Source organism: Sinocyclocheilus anshuiensis, unplaced genomic scaffold, assembly GCF_001515605.1.
Source record: "Sinocyclocheilus anshuiensis isolate Anshui unplaced genomic scaffold, SAMN03320099.WGS_v1.1 scaffold286, whole genome shotgun sequence".
NCBI lineage: Eukaryota > Metazoa > Chordata > Actinopteri > Cypriniformes > Cyprinidae > Sinocyclocheilus > Sinocyclocheilus anshuiensis.
The window spans coordinates 339,994-357,039 of NW_015544135.1; the positions used below are offsets into that span (position 1 = coordinate 339,994).

General features: G+C 36.4%; 2 protein-coding genes across 2 annotated transcripts in view; one reads left to right on the forward strand and one right to left on the reverse strand.

The window, feature by feature from the left end:
* Positions 1–3,145: 3,145 nt before the first annotated feature.
* LOC107694923 (C-factor-like) lies at positions 3,146–5,969 on the reverse strand. The gene is made up of 6 exons (XM_016494638.1): positions 5,779–5,969; positions 5,075–5,129; positions 4,534–4,721; positions 3,962–4,126; positions 3,710–3,820; positions 3,146–3,608 (listed from the first exon to the last, which is right to left on the reverse strand). The coding sequence occupies exons 1-6, from the start codon at positions 5,923–5,925 to the stop codon at positions 3,495–3,497; spliced, it is 780 nt and encodes a 259-aa protein (XP_016350124.1). The 5' UTR covers positions 5,926–5,969; the 3' UTR covers positions 3,146–3,494.
* A 6,954-nt stretch (positions 5,970–12,923) lies between these two features.
* Positions 12,924–17,046, forward strand: part of LOC107694933 (partitioning defective 6 homolog alpha-like) — a 32,051-nt gene continuing 27,928 nt past the window's right edge. The window contains exons 1-2 of the mRNA XM_016494651.1: positions 12,924–13,136; positions 16,421–16,643. Coding sequence (XP_016350137.1) covers positions 13,074–13,136; positions 16,421–16,643 — 286 coding nt within the window. The 5' untranslated portion in view covers positions 12,924–13,073. The remainder of the gene's footprint in view (positions 13,137–16,420; positions 16,644–17,046) is intronic.

Genomic DNA, 17,046 nt, shown 5'->3' on the forward strand with positions numbered 1-17,046 from the left:
GTAGGAATGCACATATCTTCACAGAAACTGATATAAGATGTTACAGTCTCTGTGAGCTCGTCCAGATTGGTGGCAACAGCTTCAAAAACACTCCAATCAGTGAGGTCAATACAAGCTTGCAAATCCTGCTCTGCTTCATTAGTCCATCTTTTTACAGTCCTTAATACAGGTTTAGCTGATTTATACAAGATAGTTGTGATAGTACACAACATTTTACTATCTTTATCATTTATATTTTGCTACTTTTCAAATGCCTTTTATGTATAGATTTTATTGATTTATCCAATTGTCCTAGACCAATAAATTTCGTGAAATTAATTTAAATATAATAAACATGAATGTAAATGATAAAATTATATTATTATGTTATTGAGTTTAAAAATTGTGATCAAAACAAAAACAATTAAATAAACAACAAACATCAACCATTTCGATATTTATTGTGTACATTTTTTTTTTTTAATGATTTGTTTTAAAAATTAATTTTTCAAAAGCACTTGTTCCACCCCATTGTCCCTATTCTTAAAGGCATTGTAGGCCTACTTGTTTACAAATATTTGTATTGCTCGTCATTTCCAATCAAGCCCTAATTTGATCAAGTTATGCAAGAAATCAACAGTTAAAACAGTTACAAATATTTAATTGAGTGTATTTCAGATACATAAAACGTTGGCCATGAAATTAGCCTTAGCTAAACAAAAGAGTTTGAGACATTTGATTTAAATTTTATTTGAATTATTTAAAATGCCACATCCATCATCTTACTTGAGATGTGGTGGAAATGACAATGTTGTTAAAAACTTTCAGACAAAAATTACAGAATTCTCCTGTGATTCATTTATATATTCAATGATGGAAATTGTTCGCAAAAAAATTTAAATAGTGTGAAAAATGTTTTAAGAGCATTCAGAGGGCCAAAGTGCCCATAGTTGAAGAACACCCATTTATAAACCATTCAGGTTGACTTACTGCAATACTGCAATATTGAAAAGTGTAAAACACATCAGAGGGCCAGTTTACTGGTGCTTAACCCACAAAAATTCACAAATTATTTGAAGAATTTCATTATTCCACATGAGCAACTTAAAACAATCATTCAGTAATAGTCCAGAACCCAGTTATGCACTTGCCACTTACCACAAAGTTTCCTTTCCGATTTCTTCTCACAATCAATCAGTCAGATCCTCCTTGCTAGAAGGAAACAAACCCTCGGTTTCCATGACAACCTCTGTTTGAATCAGGGCGTAAAGTGGGAATATCGGGAATATCCTAGACTGGCCCAAAACTCCTGTCCAAAGCGACTATTGATTAACGATGGGAAATGAAGTCTCACAGCTGCCTCACGTCAAAACGAGCAGATATTTCCAAAGAAATAATCGAAAATTGAGTAGTTGTTGTTGTTGTTACTCTGACATAGGCTACCCAAAACATGCCATAATTATTAAAATATACTCTCAAATACAATTTATCCACAATGAGGTTCCTACCTGAGGAGTAGGCTACTGGTATGTCCAAGCGACTAAATCCCGTGAGAAGAACTAAGAATAAAAGTGACGTTAACTAGTTAAAGAGTGTTTAATCTTCCGAGCAGCGGGTGAAGCGTGCACGCCCGCGGTCCAGAGGCGTCTGCTTATGCCCACCTCTTTTACTTTCAAAGCTGAGACAGAAAAAAAACCCTCCTGTCCTTGTTTTCACAGGACTAGAGGAGTATCGCCATGAGGCAGCTAATAGTTAATGAAAAATCAACAGTCAGTTCTCTCCTCAACATAACAACACACAGCCAGACCACTGTCAATGAATCACTTTACTCGCTGCCAAGAGAATCGAAATCTGGAACCTCGTATGATTGATTCTTTTGTCAGACTGATTGATCAGGTCACCTTTAAACAAATGTCTGTTAAACAAACTGTCAGTTATCTTAGTAGTGTAAGTTTAAACATAATATTTATCTTATCATTTATTATTGATTTACCACTTTCGTTTTATTTGAAGAATTACAGTTTTGCAAATATAAAATGTAAAACAAAAATATTATCACTTCACGGCATAATATTGTCAAACTAGCCTATGTGATGCTAAGGAGGATCTCTCAAAAATCGCATTTTTTTTCATGACACTTCAGCCCTTCCCTCTCACAAAACGAATGGGGTAGGTTGACACTGCCATTAGAGAACCTGTTAGAGGCTTTTTTCCAGAAAAAATGTAATTAAATTAAAAAGTAACATTATTATAACATACTTTGAAACACAGAAAACACACACATTACATAGTCTATGCTGTGACATACTATTTTTTTTTTATCTACAATTCAATGTTTAAATTAAATTGATCTATAATTAAATATTCTTTATATAGACTATAATTTCTTGATTTTAAGGTGAAATGACCAGGACATGTTATCATGAGCTTCATCCTTAAATCAATCTAACAGAACAACTCAATAGGGTTGGCCGCTGCTTCTTCTGGAAGTCTTCTAGCATTTAAATGGCTATAATTGATCTACCTTTGTTTCTCTGGGAGTATATAGCTTTCTTAACAGGGTTAAGAATTAAGTCAAAAGATGAGTAAACACAATAGATCCGTGATGATATGGGTTGGATAAACCTTATCATAACTTTAACTCCTGCAGATACTGTAGTAATGACATATTATGTAGGCAACAAGTTACTCAACCAGTGGTTCTCAACAGGTGGCCAAATAAGTCTTAAAATAATTTCAACCGAATTATAGTAGCACAATCTTTATTTAAAACTACTACAAATAAAAATACTGGCATGATGTTTTTAGTTCATTTATTTTTATTACAACAGAAGTTGCAGAGGTTCATAACAGTTTAAATCGAAGATATTTTGAATATTGTCATGGAGAAAGGGTGGCCTCAGAGTCAAAAAGGCAGAAAACCACTGCACTAAAATGGGTTTATTTATATAACACTAGAGGGCGTACTGTACCCATGTAATTTTGGATGATTGACGATCACGTTATTCACCAAATATTTTATCACAGAGTGGCAGGAAAGCTCTTAAAGCCATCGTTTTTTCTTTGTTATTGTACATAATTTTATTGTCCTTTCTGGAAATCTCAGTTGTAGAAGGGCATGTTGTGGTGGGCTTTGTTTATTTTTTGGCTCTCTCTTGACATGTTCCTCATCTTCCTTTACTTACCCATTCCCCCCATTGTCTCACAGCTAATTCTATTACAATTGCTAATATTTAATTTGGAACGTCTGCAATACAAATATCAATTGGGGAAAACTTCAAGGCATACAAAACCTGTTTTTGTGTTTTTATGAGATCTTCTCCACATGCATTACACCAATATGATGGCACATTTTTCAATGTTGTACTACAAACTTTGTGAACCTGTAAATAAACAACATGTCTTATACTAGAATAGCTGTTAGAAACATTTTTCTCAGACAAACCGCAGACAAAGAAGTGGAAGTACATGTCAAACTTAAGATGTGTAAACGACACACAAGATGAGTTGCGTTATCACCAGGGGATGTTTTTGCCTTCCCAATCTAAAAGAGTTCCACTGTCTTCCTCGGTGAGGCTTGTGATGACTTTCATCATACCGCTGATGCTCTCAGCTGTCGTCAGGGGAGCCTGAGGGTGCCACGAGAAAAATGACAAATGTGAGGATGCCAAAGAAAGCAAACCACTAACATGAATGTAAAAACACATTTGTAACAAGCGCTTTGTATTACCTTTGGGCCACCCATTTCTGTCTGGACCCATCCTGGATGGAGAGACATAACAAGAATGCCATCCTTTTTTACATCTTCTGCCAAGCAGCGAGTTAACATGTTCAGTGCTGCCTGAAGTAAAGAAACAGTCAAGATGTAATAGTTTTAATAGTAATTTATGAGTCAAATAAAGTCTGTGGTTAATAATACTTGAAGAAATGTTTATGTTTTGTTGTCTGTGGTACAGTAAAAGGGTTTTAGAAGCACTGGTACCTTGCTGACCCGATAGGGGTACATTGGAGACACAGAGAAATTCTCAGGGCATCTGGTGATGGATGACAGCAGTGTAGAGACATTGATGATAGCTGACCTACTGCAAGACATGCTTGTTTGATGAGGAAACTGAGCTGCTGCCTTGCACAGGAGGGGATGGAAATCCTGAAAATGAATTAACGTCATTTACATTTACTGTAGAGGGAAAATGCTACACAATAATGTTAGAAAGTTTTCACAGCAAGAAATAATTTTTTAAAAAGAGTATTTTTTGTATTGTTTTCCAGTACAAATATCTAAACATTGCTAAATCAAGAAGGAGCAAAATGATTTTAAGTCTTGTTTTCTGAAGAAAAGAAAATCTGTTAGTGGGGTTAGAAAAATAACGTATATTTTCTACCCAACTGACAGATTTTCTTTTCTTGTTTTAAGCATACACTTCATTTTTATACATTTTTCAAAAGACTTTATGTCTTAAGTCACATTTTATATATATATATATTTGTAATGGAAAACAAGACAAAAATACCAAGTAAGACAATCATTTGTTGCAGTGTTGAAGGTTCAGCCACCTTTGCAATGAGCATGGGTCCTACAACATTGGTTGTGTACACATCCACCATCTCCCGTTTTCCTGTCTCAGCTAGGGATCCTGGGAAGTTCACACCAGCATTGTTGATGATCAAATTCAGACCTTTGCCCTTCAGCTTGGTTTCCACCAGTTTTGAGGCCTCTGCGATACTAGTAGGACTAGTCGTGTCTGTTGAGAAATTAGGTAAACCAACATTTTGAAAATTTGAGGAGTTTGAGTGTTAATCAGAACAAATTTGGGGTTAATTTAGCATTACATCACTTGCTCACCAATGGATCCTCTGCAGTGAATGGATGCCAAACAACTGATAAAAACATCACAATAATCTAAGCAAATGATGTAATGCTAAATTTCTCCAAATCTGTTCTGATGAAGAAACAAACTTATCTACATCTTCAGCAAGTAGATTTTCAGCAAATATAATTTTTTGGGTGAACTCCTTTCATCCTTTCATTTGAGGTACCGACAGTCCTAATGAACAGAATCATGACTCAACCACAAAATTACAGCAAATATCCTACCAAGTTGCACAACCGTGATCACATCCCGGTGCTTCTGAGCTAGTTCCTGGAGATCCTAGAAGACAAGCAGTTGGAAGTGCTTTCCAGGATGTTCTAGAAATGCACATCCTTATAAAATGACACATCTTAGAGACACGTTACAAGTCACAATTCACCCTTTAAGTGCAGCACAGAAACAGCAGAGTTGCCCAACAAGTTTCACTGCCACAATGACTCATCTATGCTGTCTTTGTAAAACTGGAATAGTACAGATGGTACAAAGTTTTTTTCATATAGCACATAGTGTATTGGCATTTACTGAATTCAAACAAATACTTTATGCTAAATGGCATTGACAACATCATTGACAACAGTGAAAACGTAGTTTTTATGATTTCAGGAACACTTTACAATAACATTTGTTAACTTTTTTTAGATACCATAATGTAACAATGAGCAGTACTTTTACTAATCTAAATGAATCTTTAACATTTTGTAGTTGTATAACAAGCTGTATAACAAATTAACTGAATTGTATAATTATGTAAATTAATTATATAATATAATTAAGTATAATAATTAAGTTGTATAAATTAATTCAAATGAGTTCATGTATTATAAAAAAAAAGTAACAAGGAACAATAGTATATTTATAAGATAACTTACCAAATGTACTCATGTAAACAAGTTCAACTTTTCTGTATAGTGTTAGCATGGTTTCTTACCTGTGATCTTGGTCCATTTGGGTCTCTACAACCAGCAAAGATCTGAACTGGAGGCGAGGGTGAATCAACCAACTGTCGAACCAACTCAAGTCCAATTCCACGGTTTGATCCAGTCACCAGAACACTGTCACATATTCTAGGTGCCATTATCAGTCAGAGGCTCAGTCTACAATGGAAGGCATGTCCATGTTAGTGAGTATGTATTGGATGTGTGGGAGTAATCAGTGTTGTGGAGTAATAAGTCTATTAACGCTTTGAAGGTTTGTGAATGTTTATCGCAACTGCAACTGATCACACTTCTGTTAGTCCCTCCCAGGCTACGAAGCTGCTTTCTTCCCTGACAGAGAGAACATTACATCTACATTACATTTGGACTTACTCATTTAGAAGGTGTTTTAATCCAAATAAGCTTACAAATGAGACATGCAGTATAAAGCTGGGATAAATGAGTAACAATTCACGTGTCTTCTCAATGTCATTCTAATACCATACATTGATTTATACCAGAAACTGTCTTGACTACCTGATTTTCTCTCATGCTTAAGTTTGACTTTAATTTATGGCCAACAACAAAGTATTTTAACTCAGATACTTACATAGTTTTCTATACTTAAATGTATGGATATTGTTATTATATTATTGTCTGATATGATGCCATAATAACAGCAATGATAGCAGAGCATAACATTAGTTAAAAAAAATAAAAAAAAAGATTGCGGTCGTGTCTAAATCAATTCCAGAACATCGTTCATAAAACATTGTGACAGATTAAAAATATACACTGATGATTCCACCTTGTGCTGTTTTAATTAGAGCATCAAGCTGTTCTTTGGAATTAAATTATTTAAGCAAATTATTAATGAGGTAAGAAAATTACATAATATTTTATATAATATTTTTATATAATTTATAAAATATAATTAAATTCTTAATGTAAACTATGTTCGAATGTTTAGTCAGTCTATATAATATACAAATGTTTCTTGGGCACCAAATCAGCATATTAGAATGACTTTTGAAGGACCATGTGACACTGAACACTGGAATAATGGCTGCTGAAAATTCGGCTTTGCCATCACAGGAATAAATTACATTTTTAAAAATGTATTTTATTTCAAATATTTGGAGCCTTGGTGGCCTGTATTGATGAAATACATAAACCATATGAATGGTGTTTACATATTGACTACTAAACATTACATAGTTATCTTGAAGATGCCAAACCTGAACCAACATACAAAACTACTAAATTTTCCTTACTTTAAGTTTGATCACAACATATAATCATTGCTGTTAAACGTGTACACCATCACTGTTTGAATACAGTAAATGTTACCATATATTGGTGATCTGTGCTAGCAGCAGAAACACAAACATTTTAGGAGGCTTTATGAATGTCTGCATGAATTTTACATGACTTACATGTGTTTATCTTACAGACATGTAAAAAATGTGTTACAATGCACCTTTTATCTACACCAGAGCTGCAGAAACAGGACTAGTTTCGGTGTCACAATGACTTGTTACAAATGAAACGTGATGCAGAGTGCCTGAAATGTAGATAAGATCTTGCTATATAGCATAGCATAGGCATGCCACTAATGTACTAAAGTAAACTAGTACAACTAAATCAGAACAAACCTTTATTGTAAAAGGAATAAGGATAATCTTGTAATCTTTTTTTAAATGGATTTCCTATTTGTTTTTTTCAGTAAATGTTTAACAAGTGTCGCTGCTTACTACATCCTTTCCTGAGTTTACAAAGGCCTTTTCTTCTCAGATAGTTGGACTAATAATTAACATATATTTCAAGAACATGCAGGTATCACCAGTGCAATGCCACTGCACTTTTAAAAGTAAAGGCTCCAAGAGGAGATTTTTGTAGCAATGCAATAGAAGCAATGCATTTTTTTTCTTAATGTGAGCAATATTTCAAAAATCTGAAGAACCTTCTCCCACCATAAAGAGCCTTTGTACAATAGAAAAATTTCATGGAAGTTAACAGTTATTCACTGCACCATCTGTGCTAAGAGTGTGTTATGCTGCTATTTTCTTAGTATTGTTATCTTGTTTTACAGTAAAAATATCTAAACATGCCTAAAAGAAGACAAATGTATTTGTAAGACAATATTGTGTAGGATGATACAAAACGTTTTCAGTGAGTTTATCTTATTTAAGTTTTTATTATTGTTAAATTACAAATGTTACAAAAGAAAACAAGGAAAAACATTGTAATAATGTTTGTAATTTGTGCCATTTGATAAAAAAAGTTTCAAACTTTTGCAACGTTAAAGCCGAATTAAGGGGCCTATTTATTTATTTATTATTATTATTATTATCGTTGTTATTACAGTATTTTGACTGACAGGACATTCAAATCACAGGATGCTGGCAAAATCAAGATGTAGACATTATGGCCACTAGGTGGCAGAACTTAATTACTTATGCCTTCAGGGTTAAAAAAAAAAAAAAAAGCTCCTGTCTGAATGAACAATTGTCCTTTGGAATAATACACACCTAATAAACATTTTTTAAACAAAAAAAAAAGTGTTCATTAAAACAGGAATCAAGTTTTTCCCCCAAGTTTAATGTCGTCTGTAAATTTACACACTGATCTTATCACACACAAACGAGACACAAAACGACTATAACTGTTCCAGACTTCCTCTCATACCTGTTCACAAGCTCTCACTCACAGAGAAAAATACAAAACAGCCCGTCCTCTCAAACTAGGCCAAAGAGCAGCTGATACAGACATGTAACCATGGTGACCAGGTGACGTCTCACATTCCAGCTTGAGCTCTCAGATTTCAGATGGGAGGCCAGTGGCCAATATTCATGTTCCTCCATCATACTGACAAAAACAATGCCAGCCTGGGAAAATGGCAATGGGTTACTGATCAAAAAGCCAGGCAACTATTAAAAAAAAAACAGAGAGGAGAGATATGTAGTCAAAGATGCACAGGTGGGCATCCTTAAATTTCCTGTAACAAATCCACAACTTTCCCATGGCATGACCAGTCAGCGATCAAGTGTTTCCTTGTCGCTTAGACTGTTCTTATAAGTTGTGTGACAGCACAGAGCGCTTTAGCCTCAAGCTACAGGCCAATCCATGCCAGGCATCCTTTTTTTTCTTTAAGCTAAAGCCTGTGGAATGCTGGGTAGGCAGATGACGACTGGCGGCTTGGGTCTGGTAACCCAAGGGGAATGTAGAGCCCTCAAAGCAGAGTGTGCCGGCCAGTCTGGCGGCATTCTTTACACATAAATGCGCACACACCTCAGAAACCCACACAAACAGTCCACATCTCTTTCCGCACAACCGGTACGTCCGAGCGTATCTTTTGGTGCGTGAACAGCGTTAGCAGTACTGAGTGTCCTTGTATTAAAAATATCACCAGCCTCGCTCCTCATCAAACATTAATGAAAGCTGGTCTATACTTACTACGTCATTTCCATGTCTGGAGCACTACGAAACATTTTATGTCCCTACCATGTTGTATTGGGAATCTAAATTGAGCGAACAACAAAAGATGCTCAAAGGGGACGCTTACATCAAATGTCTACCAATATGTTTTTAAGGCAATTATAGCTTAAAGCTTTATTTTATATATACAGTGGGTACGGAAAGTATTCAGACCCCCTTAAATTTTTCACTCTTTGTTATATTGCAAAAAATGATTCACCGTTCAGTTGGAGTTGCAATTTTAATAACACCTCTTAACAGTTCACTGAATGACTGAGCTTGATTCAAACCACTAAATTACATTTGATGAATCTTCTTACTTATTTTTCATAAGAGTCTTTTGTTCACTCTACACCATCTTACTTTTGACCCTTGCCGCTGTTGTCCAGACTACAGTTATAATTAAAATGCATTTATTTATTTATTTGTTCATTTGTTTGTTGCATTTGCGACTATTTTAGTCACAAACTAGAGCCCTGTTTTGTATTGTTTCATCAGGTGTTAGTTGCTTTTGGTCTGACCAGAGAACTAAACACTTAATCAAAAGTTTGGGTTGGTAAAACTTTTTTACATTTTTGAAAGACGTTTCTTATGATAATCAAAGCTACATGTATTTCATTTAAAAAATACAGTAAAAAGAGTAATATTGTGATTAATAATTTTCTAATTTCATTCCTGTCATGGCAACCTGAATTTTCAGCAGCCATTACTCCAGTCTTCAGTGTCACATGATCCTTCAGAAACCATTCTGATGCTCATTTGGTGCTCAAGAAAGGTTTTTATTATTATCAATCAGTCTTGAAAACAGATGTACATTGCCTCTTTAATTTAAAATAGTACATTAATTTGGTTTTAAATGTTTGTATCACCATTACTGGTGCTTTGTGATTTGAATGATCACTTTGTTTCATAACACTCTGAAGAAGACCTTTAGGGTACAACAGGAATGTAAACACCTGAGATGCACAAGGTCAGAGAACAAAAAAAATAGTTGTGATTCCAGACAGGTACGATCAGCATGCTTGCTCATTCTGCTGACATGACCGAGGTATGAGGGACCTTTTCAATTTAACACGACAGAATGACTAAGATCTGTCCTGTTAAGAGGCTGTCTTTTCATTTTGTCACAAAGTCACTTATCTCTACCGACTGGTTATTTCCGGCTTAAAATGGCTCTAAAGGGCATAATTTGTACAGCAAATTTTCATATTCTTGCAGTGAAATGTGTCCAGAGGGTGTCTGCTTCGCTTGAGATATGAGTAAGAAAATGAGTAAAACATCTATCACATAATTTCTGTTTCCGAAAGATATGCCCCCTTCCTCAAAAAAATCAGGTCATGATGACAGCAATTTCTCATAATTCAAGTGAGCTTCACCCCTTTTTCCCCTGAATATACAAGGCCAAATGAAGAGCAGAGGTGGGAGTATTACATATCTTATCAGCTTGTACTAACCAGACCTCTCTTGAATAGCTCACATTCTTAAGCATTCATCACCTAAGCAACAACAAACTTAAATAAACCTGGTTTTGAAAACGAATACTCTGTGGGTGAGTATAACAGTCCCATTCACCTGTTTATACTGTAAACACCAGGTTAATAGGAGCAAAAGCTCCCATCCCCTCCACCTCGTTCCTCCTGCGATGTGTCAGACGTGTCTTCCTGTGACGATAGAAGATTACAGTGAGTCATTTAAAAAAGGACGACTTAAAACCTTCCAAACTGCTTCTTGAGTTTCTGCTTCTCAGGTAAAAGTCACTCAACAGACTTTAAGCCTCAGCAGGTACTTATCTAACAAACATCTGGTTTGACAGGTTAAATACTTTGGGTATGAGTGCATGGATGAGCCAGAGGAGAGAACATGCTCAGGTGTCTGACAGACATTTGAAAATTCTCCAGGCATTTCATTTCCCCAATTAAAATCAAATGTAGACGAGTATAAATATGTTAGAGGAACCAAACAGGAGAGTCCAAAACACCAACCTTTTCCAAATACCTTATGGGTCAGCTGAGCCACCAATACCTATGTGAAAGAGAGACGCATGTATTCAAACTTCATTTCTCCGCTATATTCCAGGAAATTGTTGGGTCTAGACCAAATGCAGAATAGATCAAAACACTGACCGTTGCGATGAGCAACCAGGATTTTCATCTCCCTCCACATTCCTGCATTCTTCTGCTTTCCATCATCATCCGAGCTGGACAGAGGCCCGCGGAGAGGGTGTGCGGAGCAGAGACTGGACACACAACAAGAGAAACACTAGAAAGGGAAGCTTTAATTAAGACCAGCGGCTCAAATAGACTAAAAGGAAAAAGATGAAAAAACGAGGGGGGAAATCTAGTGAGTAAATGTCACATTTTTGTACACAGGCAGGCTTGTGTTAAGAGTTTCTCCATTAAAGTGTTAGAACCTGTTAACAGTACACTGAAATGCTAATGCATTTTAAGTGTTCTTGTTTCTAATATTTTCTAAACATTAATGATTGCTCTTCTCAGAATCATATGAGGAAATGTACTAATTATAGCAGCTCTGGTATTAAATCATTCAGTGAGAGAAAAGGCAGACACTTTAAAGCAGTGGCTCTCAGCCACGAGTCTGGGATCCACTAGGGGGCCTCAGCAAACATCCAAGGGGACCACAGGATGACTTAAAGATAAAAAAAAATGTCATCATTTACTCATCCTCAAGCTGTTCCAAACCTGTGTGAATGTATTTCTTCTGCTGAACACAAAATAAGATATTTTGAAGGTTGATGGTCCCCACTGACTTCCATAGTATGGAAAAAATAATAATTTTCATGCAGGTTTGGAAAAACCTGAGTAAATAATAACAGAATCTTTTAAAAATGTACTTTAATTAAAATGTTATTAACACATATTATTATTATTATTATTATTATAAATAAATTATAAGAATTTAACTTAATTAAAATGCTAGAGTACATAAAGAGCCAATAGATCATATTTATTTTGCTTTAAAGAAATAGCGATGAGTTATCAGATGTCATGAGCAAATAAAAATCTCATGATAATTTTGCAGTGAGACCAGGGCTACTTCACAGAAAGATGTTGTCACAAGGTAACATTTTAGATTTGTCTGTTCGTTTGTATTTCTTAATTATTTTACTAAATGTAACATTTATTAAAGGCAGGTTTCATTTTAAAATTGCCCTATATAGTGGGACAACATGCCCCAAAACTAAATGAGGTTTTTGCAAAAGGTCAACATGTGGCCAATATTTCTATAGAAATTGCCTTTCTAATAAACCTACCTTGAGCAACAACTATAATATACATATGTATATGTATAAACCTAAAAAGTGCGACAACTAGCCCCATTGTCCCCTAATATGAAGTTTTCACAGCAGCCCCTGTAGGGATAAAGACATCATGACTTTGGGAAGCAACCACCACATAACAAACCAAAACTGTTTCCTGTGGATCTTTCCGTTGAGTGGAAATTTTGCTAAACTGTCTGTTAATAGTCGTGATGTCATTTCTATATTGTTATTAATATCTTTTAACACAATGAGGTCCTTGAGTCATACGGAATTTTTACATCCCACCCTGAGAGGTCAGGCTTACATGTGATACTACGCACGACCACGCCTTCTAGCGGCGTTCCGCCTGACGTCAGTGTTATTGAAAGCCGCTGGCCCCGCCCACCGCCGGGAGAACGGCTCTAAACAAATCAGTCCGTGCCTGTGAAGCAGTACTGCGGATCGCGACTGTCAGCTCACTCATGCTGCGCACACGATCTCTGGCTGCTGACTCCTGTATCTAGGGGCACTCTCGTGCGATACTGCCCGTGGGAATACACATATACCGCAAACATGTCACGGCATCACAGGACGCCGCTGAAAAACGAGGAGAGCGTAGTGGAGGTGAAGAGCAAAGTAAGTGAATCCCATAAATGTTGCATTAGGCTGCGTTTGACAGCGTGCATATGTAAACACTGCTGTTTACGCAGCTCTCCGCGGGAGCGTGTCCGTAATTGGAGGGTTTTCAATCCGGCGCATCAGCGTTGGGGTTTGTGTACTAATCCATCCATAGAAAGAAACGCTGATGGTGCTGTACGTGTCAGACTACGAGGCGCGAGACGAGCGCGTTTGGCTGGGATCATTATGACAGCAGGTCTCTGTCCGGTCCGTGTGATGTGATACGCGGTGCTGGTGCAGTGTGAAGGATCCTACCGATAGACAGACGTGCGCAATGAGGCGATTGGGCCCTGTTGATCAATTATGCATGTTACATACCAATAAATAACAAAAACCGAATCCCGCAGCCCAGGAAGAATCAGATCCTAATGATGCATCTGAGAGGCATTAATCATATTAGCAGAGCCGTGTACTACATAAACTCGATAAGACGCTGGTTTCTATTTCCAGGCTAAATTCAACTGTTTTTCTTCGATTACAACAAGTAAGCAGGTATTAATAAGCAATAACACAAGAACAAAAGTGCATTTGTTTGGAATACAGCTGGTACGAGGCCACAGGTAATTATAACCTTGTTGATATTCAGTGCTACAGAACCATTGCCAGTGACGTTGCTCTATAAATATTGAAATATCCTATGCTTCAGACAGATATTGACCAGTTAATTAATGTATTTCTTATCTGCGGGTGAATATAGTTCCAAAAGAGTGTCACTATGCAATGCACACTAAAAGCCGGACTGGATCAATAACTGTGAGTGGAGTGTAGCAGCCCCTTTCTGTTATCAGCCAGCTCCAATACCACTCCGGATTTTTTATCTCGTGCTACAAGAACACTGAAATGTGCTGTTATACTAAATATCACCAATTTTTTATAGTGGTTCTCAACCTTTATGACTCTAGGGCCCCCATTGTCTACAACAATATTCAAAGGCCCCATGACTTTTCAAGTTGTCCTTGATTTACTGGATAGGGATTAAGTTAAAGTATTTTTTACAATGTTTTTAACTTACAACTTCTACCCAATAAAATATTTTAAACCTTGTATATTTATGGAATATATAAAATACTGTTATTAATTTACATTATTTTCCAGATTTGCTGTGGCCCCCTAGTCAGCTCCTGCCTCCTGGTTGAGAACCACTGTTGTATAATAGTACTCGACAACTGTATAAATTAAAATGTCATCGTGATAAATCTGAGGTCATAGATGCATAAAAAAGGCCTCATTTATGGGAAGAAACACTCTTTACTACATTACATCTGATGGTGCATGAATGAATATTAACAGACAAACAGCTACAACTACTGATGTATGTTTAAAATATTTCATATATTTTATGACGTTTCTCATGGCCTCTATAATTACTAAAGACACAGACCACTTATTGTTGGTGTCTGGTGTATTGGAGTTGTTTGTTGTCAATGCGCCCAGTATGCTTATTGGAAAACCTCAACCACAATCTGCCAAACAGAGCAGGATATGTTTTATTATCCCTCCATTCTTGAGAAATGTTGTGTGGGCAGTGCATAGATGTGTGTGAAAGAGGAGAACAGTAAACAAAAGAGAGCTGTTTAGTAAGATTCCATTGAAGTACCAGGCCTGTATGTAATATAGTGTCTTTTTTATTATTATTTATGCGTGAACTGGCTAATTTAATCACCTGAATTCTTCTTCCCGAGGTTTTGGTTTTCATAACAGGCAGTGCAGTGTGTTTGGTGACACTCTTTTCTTCCTGAGAGGAAATTGGAGGGAAATGTTTTCTTTTCTACTTTTCTAGCTCTTGATGGGATCCTGTCTCATATTATCTATCACTTACTCATTGCAATGGCATTTTTAGTGAGCATGTAGTTTAAGGTTTGCGTTTAACAGTTCATAGTGATGTCTTTTCTCCAACAGGCTATGTTTTCATTGGTTAAGTATGACAGGTATGGCCTTTTTATCTGTATTGCTATGGTTACTGTGGTGATCCACAGTCCAACAGCATTTCTTTTTTTTCCCACCAGTTTTTGCTAGATAAGATGGTTATAGAATAAGGTGTTGATTCTTGTTATAAAGGGGGAGGTAATGTAAATGTTTTCAATTGGGATGATAATGTATATATTATGCAATCAATGTGTGTGAAGAAAAGTAAATGTATCAATAAAACTATTTACATTTTTATCTCTAAAATGCCAGTCCTTTTACTGACAGATTTACATTTTACCTCTGTAATGTGACAAAGGATATTTAACAAGAAAAAAAATGTAAGACCTGATTTATCTTGATTTATTAAAAAGACATGCTTTTTTCTCTTTTGAATAACTTGTGCAATTAATTGTTCACAATAAGACCACGGATGTATACTAACTAAGAGAAGACATGTAATCTAACTTCTCTTAATTTCAACAGTATAAAAAAAGATGAAAGTATTAGAGAGAAACGTACAGGATTAGAGATGACAGGATAGAAACACCTTTTTATTCAAATATGTCGCTGATTATCACATCTAAAGGATTTCTTTGCTTTCCTGTAATTTAAGAACCAATATCCTTGTTTCTTTTTATCTACCACAGGAAAAATCCTTTGACATTATTTTTGTGAATGGGCACATGGCCCTAAGAAAACGCCGTCTGTGACCTACTGAATGACTCCACATTCAAATGATCTCCAATATGACCCTGTATATTTTTCCACTAATATTCTCCATCTCCATATGTAAGGTATTCTCCATGGATACAGGAGAAAATCATTGGCTTGGATGCAATTTCTCCTCATAACCTGAGCAACCTGACAGATTTTGTCCAATATGTTCAGCTGAGCTCTTGAGATGAATTTCCCATCCGCTCAGAGTGTGTGTGTGTGTGGTCTGGAGAAGCTCAGCGTTTTAATGCCACTGTTCTCATCTTTCCCTTTATCTGTAGCACTTGATTAGATTGACCCTCCCTTTGTTCTTCACTGCTCTTTTTTTACCTTAATGGCTTCCTCCGAGCTGCAAGTACACATCAAACAGCTCTGCAGCTGCAGGAGCATGTGAAATTGGTACAAGGAACTGGCACTGAATGTGTCTGCAGACTCTTCATGCAAAGATGCATCTGTGTGTAAAGTCACTGTCCAAGTTTCAATTGGAAAATCACATTCACATATCTTACAGGGTCATAATCTGTTGAAGTCATAATTGATCTACCAAGCTAAGTGCTGGGCATTAAGAGCCTGTTGTGTGTTTATTGACATAGTTTAATATGATTGTGGTTGTCCTGCAGTTTGAGGCGGAGTACCGAAGGTTTGCCCTGAAGAGGAACGGAGCCGGGGGCTTCCAGGCATTCTACCAACTGCTGCAGACAATTCACCGGATCCCCGGAGTGGATGTGTTGCTGGGATATGCTGACATCCATGGAGATCTACTTCCAATCAACAATGATGACAACTTCCACAAAGCACTGTCCTTGGCCAATCCGCTGCTTCGGATTATCATTCAAAGGAGAGGTAAGTTGTTATGCTGCATGTACATCACAAAGAGGTCAACGTTTGATGTTATTTTAAAGCTTAAAGGTAAAGTGTGTCAATTCTACACTACCAAATGGAATTGAAATCGGGTTTGTGTGGCTGATCTCAACAAGAACCAATCGTTTGAGTTTGGGGAGGGGCTACCTGTTTGTCCGACCAATGAACTTGAACCAATAAACCAGCAAGTTTGAGTCAGCAACATTTTAATGTCTCTTATGCGCACCAAAGATGTATTTATTTGATAAAAAATACAGTAAAAACAGTAATTTTGTTAAAGGGGTCATATGATGTTGCTAAAAAGAACATTATTTTGTGTATTTGGTGTAACGAAATGTGTTTATGCGGTTTAAGGTTCAAAAAACATTATTTTCCACATACTGTA

Bases quoted from the DNA above. Each gene is read 5' to 3' on its own strand.
- LOC107694923 (XM_016494638.1), bottom strand. From the start codon at position 5,925: ATGGCACCTAGAATATGTGACAGTGTTCTGGTGACTGGATCAAACCGT. The intron at 4,722-5,074 runs GTAGGATATTTG...ATTTCTCAACAG, and splicing joins GATCACGGTTGTGCAACTTG to ACACGACTAGTCCTACTAGT. The intron at 3,609-3,709 runs GTAATACAAAGC...TGGCACCCTCAG, and splicing joins CAGAAATGGGTGGCCCAAAG to GCTCCCCTGACGACAGCTGA.